Here is a 13,201-nt window from a genome sequence, read left to right on the forward strand (position 1 = left end):
TTCCTTCAGGGTAGACAAGATTGTTCTATAGTTCACACATTATGTAATATTCTATCTTTTAGGAAGGTTGAATCAACACATACTGTACACATTAAGGACAGCAACTGTTATGGTGTATCATTGAATATAATCAATGCATTTAAAAAAATTGGTGCCGTATGTGGTAATTCAATATATTTCTTAAATTCTTTGATATTTTCCATAAATAGTATATTATTTAGCATTGGAAATTAAAAAGTAGATTTTTCTGATATTTCAGGAGAAGGGGGATTATGGCCCTCCCAAAACAGCTAAAATGCTACTCTCAGCAGCAATAGCTCATGTGCTCAAAGGTGAGGGATATTAGGAAATGTAGTTCAGCAATGTCTGGAGAGCTGCTGGTTCCCTATTTCTGCATTATTGTTCCCAAGTTTATTACACATACAGGAGATATAAAAATTTCCACCTTACTTAGAGTAACAGGTTTGTAATACTTTTTAGAGGATATTTTTTTCATTCCTATGCAAACTGGGTTTAAAATTGGCATTTGGTTCCAATATAATTATTCTCTTCATTGTGGCAATATTCACTGGGTTGTATACATTATGTTAAACCTGGGTGTATTTTATCTAATAATTTCACAATTAAATGGATTTGGACAAATGGCTGTCATAAATCCCAGTATTATAAACCAAACAGACTACCTTATGTCCTACTATAGTACAATATTTTGCTACTAGAATTAGGTAAAGCAACAAAAAATTAAACCAGGTTAATTTCAAAATGATATGATCACTGATACTGAAAAGTCCTTTAAATAAAATCAAAATCCTTCCCATGGAATGTCGGTTTATGTATGAAACTCAAAATATTATGTCATCTTTTTTATTTCAGTAAAAACGTTGAAGGGTGTTTCCAGTCAACAAGGATGGTGTTGTGCTTACTAATACTTTAAGACTAATGTAAAAGCCAAATGCAGCCTAAGCAAAAGTTGGAGGTCACTTTGGGAATATCTAATTTGTTTATATTGAATACAAAGAAAGAAAGCAAAAGCAGACAGCAGAAGTTAAGAGTGCATTATTTGCTTCAGAAGCTTATTTTATGTTTCAGATTCTTACAAGTTGGTAAATTATATTTGAAGTTTGTTATCTGTGTATCAACCATTCCTAAACTTGTTTGTAATAAAAGAAAAATCTGGATACCAAAGTAAAAATGGAACACAGGCAAATAATTTTGAAAGATTTAGAATAAAACTTTCCATGCGTTTATATAATATATCTATAATAAATTAATTTCAGTCCTGGCACTGCCATATGCTGAAAAGCAATGGTTCTACTAGAAAACACAGGGCTTAAATGTCACACAAATGCTGCAAATATGGTAGAAGGCAATACTGTATTAGATAATTAGCAAATTAGATATTCCCAATATTGTATTCCATTTATAAACTTGAAATAAAACTTCCAATTCAGTTGGTTACAGTACAGGTAGTCCTCTACTTAAAACCATTTATTTAGTGACCGACTTATGGCTGGTTTTCACACTTGGCACTGTTGCAGTATCTCCAAGGTCAGGTGATCAAAATTCAGGCTCTTGGCAACTGGCATGTATTTATGTCACTTGTACTGTCCTGGAGTCATGTGATCACCATTTGTAACCTTTAAAGCTTTGGACAAGCAAAATCAATGGGAGAAAGCCAGATTTGCTTAATGCCCGCATGATTCGCTTAACAAGTGCAATAATTTGCTTTACAGCTGTAGCAAAAAAGGTGGTAAAATGAGGTGCAACCAGTTTAGCAACTGCCTCATTTGGCAACAAAAAACTAGGGCTCAGTTGTGGTTGTGCATAGAAACTATCTGTGCTTGGAACAGATAAAAAGCATCATCTCATTTAAGACAAAATCTTAATACATCATCTTAGATGATTCTATTTAATTCAGTTAAAATCTGAATGTGAAATGGAGCTCCTAAGGCTGAAAAATACAAGTTGTCCTCAACTTGTGACTACAATTGGGGAGTAGAATTTCTAAGCAAGGGAGCTGTTAAGTGAGTTGTGCCCAATTTAATGACCTTTTTTGCCACCGTTGTTAAGCAAATCACTGCAGTTATTAAGTGAATTCAACTTCTCCCATTGACTTTGCTTATCCGAAGTTGGCTGAGGAAGTTGCAATGATCATATGATCCTGGGACCCTGCAATTATTGTGAATACAAGCATCCAGATTCCATTGGATCACTAAATAAATGTGATGGTCGTAAATGTGAGGACTTTAATGTAAGTCACTTTTTTTAGTGTCTCTGTAGATTTGAACAGCCACTAAACAAATGATTCTAAGTCAAGAGCACCTCTAGAGGCTGGTTCATAAGTCATACTAGGCCATGGTTTATTTAATTATGGTTTATTTCATTTTTATTTGCCATAATCAAAAGATCACTGATATTTTTGAATTATCTCAATCAAAATAAATCATAAAAATCACAAAAGTATTAAATAGGAATCTTAAAACAATTACAAAATCAAATAACAAGATGGCTACATATTAAGAATCAAATGGCTTCTTGTCATAAGTAATTTTTCTGAAGCCTAATAAATGCTGACCAAATATCACACATCATAATACTTGCCCTGTAATGGAAAACCAACATATGTAGTCCTCCATTCCCCTTATTTCATGGAAGTTGGGAACTTCTACTAGATTCTTCAATGAGTTCTGCATTGGAAATTTTGAAATTGAACAGAGATGTCTCCAGAGGTACCTTGGAGCCATGTCATGTATGGGTTAAGGTTAAAAATTAAAAATTAAAAGAGACTAGACAGTTACTCGTCTGAAATGATATAGGACCGTGGTGGTGAACCTATGGCATGCGTATCAGAGATGGCACACAGAGCCCTCTCTGTGGGCACACAAGCCGTCGTCCCAGCTCAGCTCTGTCACACATGTGCGCCGCCTCCCACCAGCCAGCTGGTTTTTGGGTCTCTGCCATGCATGCACAGGGGGTGGGGCGCATGCAGAGGGGGGCGCGCATTGCATTTTGGGGGTTCACGCACATGCACGCTTTGGACACTCAGTCCGGAAAAGGTTAGCCATCACTAGTATAGGATCTCCTGCTTGAGCAGGGGACTGGATTAGAAGACCTCCAAGGTCCCTTCCAGCTCTATTCTGATTCTGAGTTGAATTGCACATAGAAACTTATAGGAAACAAAGCCTACTTATAGATGTGATGAACTTTTGAAAGCGACCCATCTGTCAACATCTGAGCCCCACTGCATTCTGATCTAATTGTGCTGTAACTTCCATTTGGTTTTCAGAGGTAGACCTTTGTAGTGCACACTATTGTACTTTAGTAGTTTATTGAACTAAAGGTACTCCTTGACTAAAAGTTCATTTAGTGACTGTTACAGTGGCACTGAATAAAGTGGCTTATCATTTTTCACAGTTACAACTTTTGCAGAATCCCCACAGTCTTGTGATGAAAATTTAGATGCTTGGCAACTGGTTTACATTTATGACGGTTGCAGTGTCCCAGAGTCATATGATCACCTTTTGTGATCGTCTGACAAGCAAAGTCAATGGGGAAGCCAGATTCACTTAACAACTATGTTACTAACTTTACAACTTCAAAGATTCACTTAACAACTCTGGCAAAAAATGTTGTAAAATGGGGCAAAACTCACTTAACAAATGTCTCGTTTAACAGAGACATTTGGGGCTCAGTTGTGGTTGTCAGTCAAGAACTACATGTGTAACGGTTGCATTCACACAACAGCCTTGTGGGATTAGGATGGGGTTGCATTAGATTTAAATGCTGAAACTTTATTTCTCTAGCTTTCTTATAACATAACTTTCTTATAGGCAATTTTGCTAAATCTGATATAATATGTTGTTTGAAATCACTATGTTCTGACAAAGACTGCAAGACCTATTTATTTCTTTAGAAATAAGTGGACATCTAATTCACTCCTTTACTGACTAATATTCAGAGTACAGGACAATGCTTGATTTTAGTGATATACTCTATGACAGAAGTTTAAATATTCATAGTATGCATTCAAGGTATTATACCAGTACAAAAGAGGTTTTCCTTCACTTTGCTTAGATTGGGTCAAAAAATATGGGATTATTATAAGGAAGAGTCTAGGTATTCCCCCCCTCCCCTTTGCACAATTAAATGTTGGCAGGAAAAGGATAATGCATTTTAATGAGCTGTGGTGGTGCAGTAATTAGAGTGCAATACTGCAGGCTACTTCTGCTGACTGCTGGCTGCCTGCAATTTGGCAGTTCAAATCTCACCAGTTGAGCCTTCCATCCTTCCGAGGTGGATAAAATGAGGACCCAAATTATTGGGGGCAATATGCTGACTCTGTAAACCACTTAGAGAGAGATGTAAAGCACTGTTGTTATTAAGTTTCCATTGATATTTATATATTTATATATTTACATAGGCATACACACACACACACACACACACACACACACACATACTTGAATGACTAAAACTCTTGTGACTAATTATAACTTTTAGTTGAACAAAATGGTGCATCATAGGGCAAGATTTTTTGAATCGATATATCTCAAATGGGCTAACTTAAAAAATATGTCCAAAATCTGTGATTCCTGACTCGTGTGGGATTTGGATTTGTCAAATTTATGGTCGCTTCACTGTTACCAGACTACCACACCACCATGGTCTCATGATTGTCATTTCCAATACTCCCTGCCAGTTTCCCACAAATAAATGAGGCAGCCAGCATGAATTATAAACTTGATTATGGTTGCTGGCATTCCCTGCCAGCAACCATGCCAAGCTTACAGGGGGTGTTGACAATTAGAAAGCTGGCAGGGAAGGTCACAACTTCTTTAGGTAAGTCTCTCCCAACCACACTACCACCCCAGCCCCTCTGAAATTGAGCCATGCCACCCACTCACATATTCTTTTTTTTTTTGTGGCATGTGTGTTGTTTTTTTTGTGGCATGTGTGTTGTGACACACATGTCACAACACCATGCATCCCTGTGCATCCCCAACCAGCACCAACACCTCTTGTGTATCTCTGTGCACTGTCCCCAACCACCAAGTTATCTCTTGCACAGCTTTCTGAGCACTCTTCTGAATCCATGTTATAACCCTATGTGCTCTCCCTAGCCATTCAAATCAACCAAGAAGTAAATTTGTTTACTTATTGGATTAGTCAACCAATGATAGCAAGAAAATATTAGAGGAAAAGTGAATGTATTCTACAGTTATAACCGGCATAGGTTTTTAAAAAATCTAGGTCTTCATATAATGTGTTCAAAGAAGAACAATTTTGGCCTTTTGTGCATCAAATGAAAACTTTGGGTTGATTTATGTAATGATCCATCAGTTTACTTTCTTGGCTATCCGTAGTATTTTCAAGAGTCTTCCAAACATTAATTTCAAATATGTTAATATTATTTCTATCCTGCTTATTTCACTTGTATGTCATGTCACAAAGAATACCATGGCTTGCATGACTCTGGTTTTTGTAGGTATAGACAGATCTTGGCATTTGAATATCTTTTCCAAGGTCTTCATAGCTACTCTATTGAATACCCGTCTGCAATATTTCTTGGCTGTTTGTTCCTTCCCTGTTGATGGTTAACCCAAAAAGTTAATTATTATTTCATCAATTCTGTTCAGAGAGATGTGTGTAATGTTTATATCCAACCCAATATGAATAAAAATGTAATCGCATAAAGAAATATGATATTATAGATATATCATACAAATACAAATGGTCATAGCATGAATTTACACATGTGATATGTAACAAGTGATGGTTAGTTTTGAAACCATTAAGATGTATTACAATAGAACTGAAGCAAGTATTATGTGTATTTCAATTTGTAATATATATAATCTTTTTGCTGCAGGTAATTCTTCTGCATTAAAAATGACAATTCCCTCATACACAGTCAATGGCATTGAAGGACAGCCACTCAGACTTGATATTGCTTATAATGTCAACTTTGCCATTTCTGAGCTCCAGATAATATGGCTGTTTGAAAAACCACCAACAAACCCTAAATATCTGATTAGTTCTGCCAATCAATCAGTTGTTCCAGACATAGAATATAGGCACAAATTTACACTTTCACCTCCAAATGCATCTTTGCTGATAAATTCTTTACACAGAAGTGATGAAGGAAATTATATTGTTAAAATCAATATCGATGGCAATGAGACAAAATCAGTAAGTGAAAAGATTCAGGTTACTGTTGATGGTAAGTAATTTGAAATGCTGGGGTATATTTCTGTCTACTAATATTTATCATATGGGCTGTGCCTATTGGGAATTAGAGTTCAACATGTAAAGGTCATAGGTTCCCCATTCCTTGTCTATCTGTGACATTTTCTGGCCTTTCCTTTCCCCAAAGCCACAATCTGTCCCCAAAGCCACAATCTGCTGAACATTCAGTATAGTGAAGTAATACTGCTTAGAGAGCTTCCTGGCAATAGAGAAAATAGGGGTGATAATCAAAATCCAGCATTATTGCAGGAAAGGCACATGCTTACAATATATTCTGCAAATTCTTAAAAATTAAAATATATTATATATGACATTCATAGTTATATGACATACTGTTGTCCCTTACACACATCAGGATATTTCCAGGGGTGAAATCCTGCAGGTTCTAACGGGTTCTGGAGAACCGGTAGCGGAAATTTTGGTTAGTTCAGAGAACCGGCAAATACCACCTCTGGCTGGCCCCAGAGTGGGGTGGGAATGGAGATTTTGCAATATCCTTCCCCCAGGAGGAGAGGGAATGGAGATTTTGCAGTATCCTTCCCCTGGAGTGGGGTAGGAATGGAGATTTTGCAATATCCTTCCCCTGCCATGTCCACCAAGCCATGCCCACAGAACCAGTAGGGAAAAATATTCAGAATATTTCCATTCTAATGCATGAGCAAATTAAAATCCAATGGCAATTATTCATAAATATATTCTAAAAGTTTACTTATACAAAAAAGATGAAGAACTGGTGAAGAATTTTTTGCTATAGAGCAATCTTCTCCAAACTGACATCAGCTGCTATGTTGAAACTAAAATTTCCAGAATTCTCAACATAATATAGATTAGGTAAGGGAAATGTTCAATATGGAAGCTCTAAAGAACATATATATAAATTGAGTCCTATAAAGCATCCCAAATTGACTGAATACTTAATGATGCTGATCCTCTTTATGGAGTGCATTTGAGATTAAAAAAACAATTTGTTCTTTTAAGAAAGTTTTTGGGTTGAGAGCTTACCTCTTGTAGGGTCCCAAATTAACCAGTGACAGTTCTCACTCTCTTCTACTAGCAAAAATGTAGACTTCGAAAATCATCTACTGTATGTAAATAACAGAAATGACTTGATCATAATTTCCAATATCGTTTCCATTGCAGTGCCTCTCACCAAGCCTGTCATATACATGGAACCCTCATTTGGAGTTGTAGAAAAAAAAGGAAACATCACTTTGAAATGTCGGGTGGAAGAAGGCACAAGAATAGTTTACCAGTGGATGAAAAATGAAAATCCAATTGAAGACAGCAACAATGGCTCCATGACTATAAACAAAGATACACTTTCCATTGCCCCCGTTTTCAGAGAAGCTATTGGGAACTACAGCTGTTTAGTAACCAACCCTATCAGTGCCATGAGGAGTGATATGATCACGCCAACAATATATTGTAAGTAGATGAAATGTGTCATATCTACCTACCTACCTACGTTAATCAAGTTTTTTTTCGGGGGGGGGGGGAAGCAGATTTTACAGCTTTTTTATTTTTATTTATGTTGGTACCATGAATTGAGGGGCCAGAATCCCAAAGTTAATCTAGTTAAACCTCTACACATCCAACGTTTAAAATTGGCCAATTTTAAGATGGACCACTTGGAACACTGTGTATTCCTCTTTGAATTTCATGATTGTATATGAAATTAAATGGAGTATTTATTAACTTTTATTTAAGCCATCGTCTCCGTCCCCAGTATCCATGGCAGAGTGCTCCTGAAATGGACAGGAAAATCCAAAACCTGTTCTTGGAAATCTTATTCTACAAAGCTGTCAAACTCCTAAAGCCTTTCCAGAAACAATTTATAATAAATGTTATAAATTATAGTGATTACCACAAGAACAGAAAATTGTTTTTTTTTTTGAATAAAAGGTTTTTATTATTTTTTATAATCAAACAGATAACATTTTCACTTGTATATTTAAACATTTATAAACCCACCCTTCCACCCCCCCTTCCCACCCCCCTCCCCTGACTTCCCAGAAGAAAAACAGGGTATAAGTTTTATCAAATATACGCTAAAATATGCTAATAATGCAAGACTATAATTCCCTAGACCCCTTAACTCCCCTTCTACAAATTATTCATCAACCTCCCTTTAAACTCAAAGTAACATATAATCCTTTAGGCCTAAGAGTTTTAAAAACATTAACAAACACTAATAGATCATTCAAAGCCTAAAGTTCTCATAATACATCTGTAAGGAATTCTTAGTTCATTTTCTTAATCATTTTACTCTCCCTCCTACCTTTATTCTCAAGATTCAAATATTTTTCCTTAAACCTTAAATAATCATTAATTGAATTCTTAATTCATTTACTTAATCATTGTAATTAGTAATTAATACATCAATTATTAAATCAAAGAAAATTAATCTTCCCTTCTTCCTTTCTTTCTATATTTTTTCCAATCTTTGTTCCTCCCTCTTGCTTTTATTTTAAGGAGGTTTTGATTTTCAACTGGGGGTTGATGTATCTTTAAAACTTGCCCCTTTCTTGGAATCATTTCCTCTGATTTGGAGCCCCCATATCCACTCTTCTTGCTTATATAATCAGTCAGTCCATAGAACGAAGAGTTAACTCGATGAGTTTGCAAAAAAAGTCCAGTTGTTGCATTTCAATTAATTGTGTGAAAGCCTCTGCCAAATCTTCCGAAACCTCGTAGGGCTGATCAGTTTCTTCTTCTCTCTGCTCCAAATTATGTTTTTGAAAAGTACTGTCAGTTAATTCCACAAGGACAGGAAGAAAGTTTGAAGATTCTTGAGAATCAGCCAAATCCAGCTTCTCTGTTTTAATCAAAATGTCTTCTTCATTGTCATTGTGCTTTCTTTCAAAAACATCCTCATTTGCTTTTAAATCCTCCACCAGCTCTATAAATTTTCGTTCTATGGTTGCTGTAAAGTTATTAATAATTGCCATTTGGTTATTCGTGGCTTCCTTTATAAGTTCTGTAAGATCTCTGAAAAAATCCTCTTGGCTCTGTGAATCAGTTCTCTGTGTCATTTCTGACGCCATTAAAGAGCTTCCACCACTTTCAGAAACTTTTTCTTTTCAAAGCCAAAACATCTCTTAAGCAACTTTCTCAAATTTATTTGTAGTTTATCAAGCAAGATAGTCTTTTCTACACCCAGCTCTCAAATCCCAGCAGCTTAAGTCCAGTCTCTAAGCACAAATCTGTTAACAAGCACTTAGCTTTCACTTTCAGTCCAGCCATAATAAAGACGCCATTCCTCCTTCCGCTCAGCAAAATCAAATAGAAACAATGTATCCCAGGAGTTAAGCAACATACTTGCAAAGGCTTGTTGTCCTGCTTCCGTTCTGCCTGCTTTTGGAATCAATTAATCTTCTTGTTGACAGCAGAGTTGGTCGCCGGCGTCTAGCTCCGTTTAAAATGGAGTCGCCACGGATCCGGAGCTTCAGTGGGCGGAACGGGGAGCTCTCACCCTCCAAGCCCCTGGAATTGGTCCAGGGGCTCCTGGGGAGCTCTGCCCTCGCCCACCGGCTCTCCTCTCCTTCTTCTCCCGAAGGAGAGGTTTTGAACCGTCTGACAGCTGATTAGCGCTGTCAGAACGGCTCCAACGGAATCGCGGGGCTGGCGGTCTGAAAAGACCGTCCACGACGCCGGCGGTGCCAACAGAAGTCTCCGAAAATTGTTTTTTTGATAAAGAGTTGGAAAAGTCATAAAATGTCTCTTATCCAATTATCACACTTCTTTGGCTATTCCTGATGACAGGAAAAAGCCATCCATGAAGGCTGGGAGAAGAAAGAGAGGAAAATAGACTTTTCCAATATGTATTTTCCCCTCCTGTATTAAGGCTCACTCTTTGGCCGCTCACTGTTGTTACATATAATTTTTCAGAAGTGGTTCCTGTTTTGCTTCATGATGGGATGTTAGAGAAAAAAATCCAAATCCCTAGTGGGGTCTAGGCTAGGCAAGCAAAAACATTAAATCCTAAAGTCCATATCATTAACATTTTTTAATGTATGTGCAAAATCAATATAGGATACTGGATATGTTTGCTTAAGCTAATACCTGTGAAACAATATACAATTGAAAATGACATTATGGGAACTGCTCGTTATCCTATTATTATTTTGAAACTTTATGTCATCTTATTCAGATCATTTCTAGATGGTTTATTTTAGAAAAATATTTGTATAAAATGCAACATAAAACAGTATCACAAAATATTTAAGGCAGCAAGCATTAAGAAGGGTATAATAAATATAACCCAGATTGGTTACATGCATTAGCTCCATGCACTATGTTGGAAGCAGACAGGATTTGACTGGTAGGAAAAAAGGTTAGAAAAATGCTTTTACAAAGCTGTAAGCCAACAGGTTCACATGATCCTCCTTTCAAAGAAAGGCTCAAACAAATGCTTCCAACATCTTTGTTGATTCTAAAGGTGTTGGAAGCATATTACTTTAAAGCAACATGATAAAAAGTAAATTGAATTTAGTCAAATAGAGAAGGTGGAGAGGAAATTAGGAAAGTTTTTTTTAAATAAATGTTAAAAAGCTATAATGCATAAGTAGATATGAGTTCAAATAGGGACGTTTCACTTGAAGATAGAGAAACCCAATCCATTTCATGGAGTATGCCAGGGTTTTTTTCTTTCTGTTTCTCATTCTTTTCCCTCTGTGAGCCATATGTATTGATGGACTTAAATTCTTCTTTGCATGCTAGTTAGCATATCTTTCAATAGTGCCCACTATGACAGCATGTATATTTTATTTATTCAATTTATATTCCCATATCACTATCAAGTGACTCTGGTTAGCTTGCAATACCATATCATGTAATGTAATTTATATAATTTGCACAAGGATGGTCATGTGAAGTAATTTGTTCCTCCTTTGGTTGCCCATGCTGGTTAAACCTGATAGGACTTACTGTTTTATAATTTCCAAATAAGCTACATATTGTTCATTGATTAAAATCCATATCACTAATTCACCATGAGATTGCCTGCAACTTGAAATGACTTTTTAGTGACCCTTTTTTCCTGCTTTCCTTCTTCTTTCACTCACTTATCTAATTATCAGACAAGTTATGTCAAGTGGAATTATGTCAGAGTCATTGCATTAAATTATACATTTCAAACTGTCATTCATCAGTGACCATTTTCTGCCTTAGAGCCATGTCTACAAACTGGTTCTTTCCAAAAGTGTTGGAATTAATCTCTAGGGATTTCCATATGTTGATCCTACCTATTCGGAACTATGTGAGAATCTGCTTGAGGAAAGCAATAGCAGCCTGTAAAGAAAACAAAACATATATAATGCTCTTACAATTGATAAAAATGTGACCAACCCCTTTTTCTGCTGGTGAGCTCTGACTGAACTTCAGACTCCAGTAATAACAATGGTAGCTAGCTGAAAGCTGTCGTTCAATGTCCCATGGAGTTTCAGAGTGACTAATATTAAAAACATTGTAGGGAATTTCTCAGATAAGGTTCTTGAGCAATTGTCTTGAGTAATTCAGAACTACCAAGGAGGAACTCCTCATTTACTTGCTCTGATGATGTTACCTAGTTGGGTAATGAAATGTCTGCAGGTAACCAACTAGCTCAGAGAGGGTTCTGTGAACTCCACTGTTCAAATCCGAACAATAGATTTTCTACTGAGTTCAGTCTAAGGTAAATTGTAAATCTGTCACTCTACTGTAAATTCATGAAGGAAATAATAAAAATTACAAGTAATCCTTGATTTAACGACCACAAATGACCCCAAAATTTCTGTTTCTAAGTGAGACAGTTGTTAAGTGAGTTTTGCCTCATTTTATGACTTTTCTTGCCACAGTTGTTAAATGAATCATTGCAGTTCTTAAATTAGTAACAAGGTTGTTAAGTGAATCTGGCTTTCCTTTGACTTTGCTTATCAGAAGGTCATCAAAAGTGATCACAAGACTCCAGGACACTGCAACATAATAAATATGGGTCAGTTGCCAAGCATCTGAATTTTGACCATAGAAATGTTGCAATGTTTGTGTGAAAAATGGTCATAAGTCACTTTTTTCAGTGCCATTTAACTTTGAATGATCACTAAATGAACTATCTGTTATAACAAATCCATAAACAAATATATTTGAATATTATGGGAATTAGGCAATATAACCGTCTTGCCTCCAGTTGTCTTTTTACCTGTGGCAAGTAGCTTGATGTAGAAAAAATGTATAGTAAAGTATGAATTATTATTTAGCTCAGGTAAGGTTAAATGTACTACCGCTGTTATAAATGTGAATGTCACACCTTGGGCACCTCCAGCATCTTTAAATACAGAACCACATACCGTATTTTCCGGCGTATAAGACGACTGGGCGTATAAGACGACCCCCTACTTTTCCTGTTAAAATATAGAGTTTGGGCTATACTCGCCGTATAAGACTACCCCTCTTCCAACGCACACCAAATAAAAATTAAAAAACATCAGATTTGATTTCAATATGGTAATTTTAATTCAAATGCTTATGACACGCAGGTACTTAGCAGGAAAACTGTCACTTATAAACATAAGGCTGTTTGTCATCAAACATGTCAATATAAAACAGTGCAATTGAATTAAACTTTTCCTAATTCACTCTAAAGCTGAAAGGAAGGATAAGACAATAAACCCATGGGAGCTGTTTTCTAAGCTGTCAACCAAACTGGAACTGATGATGATAGGAGGAAGATAACAAACAATAGAGCCAGTGCCGGGCAAGTCCCTGGCGAGTCAGCAACGCCCATCATAACTGCAAGCTATTTTTACAGGTTTTGCTGGCGTGACAGTTTCCCTTTAAAAGCCTTCAAAATCCTCCTGTTCGTCATCTGATATCATAAGTACATCAATGACATCTTGTGATACATTTGTAAGGCAGTCATCATATGGATCTAATTCCGTATCAGATGGTGTGGTCTCAGCTTCGGCTTCCTCTTCATCTT

General features: G+C 36.4%; 1 protein-coding gene across 1 annotated transcript in view; it reads left to right on the forward strand.

The window, feature by feature from the left end:
• HEPACAM2 (HEPACAM family member 2) overlaps positions 1-13,201 on the forward strand; it is a 41,816-nt gene that overhangs the window by 1,970 nt on the left and 26,645 nt on the right. Inside the window, exons 3-4 of the mRNA XM_034402089.3 lie at positions 5,870-6,220; positions 7,387-7,671. Of these exons, the coding sequence (XP_034257980.1) occupies positions 5,870-6,220; positions 7,387-7,671 (636 nt within the window). The remainder of the gene's footprint in view (positions 1-5,869; positions 6,221-7,386; positions 7,672-13,201) is intronic.

The sequence above is a fragment of the Pantherophis guttatus genome, chromosome 4 (genome assembly GCF_059756535.1).
Source record: "Pantherophis guttatus breed Tessera chromosome 4, ASM5975653v1, whole genome shotgun sequence".
Classification (NCBI taxonomy): domain Eukaryota; kingdom Metazoa; phylum Chordata; class Lepidosauria; order Squamata; family Colubridae; genus Pantherophis; species Pantherophis guttatus.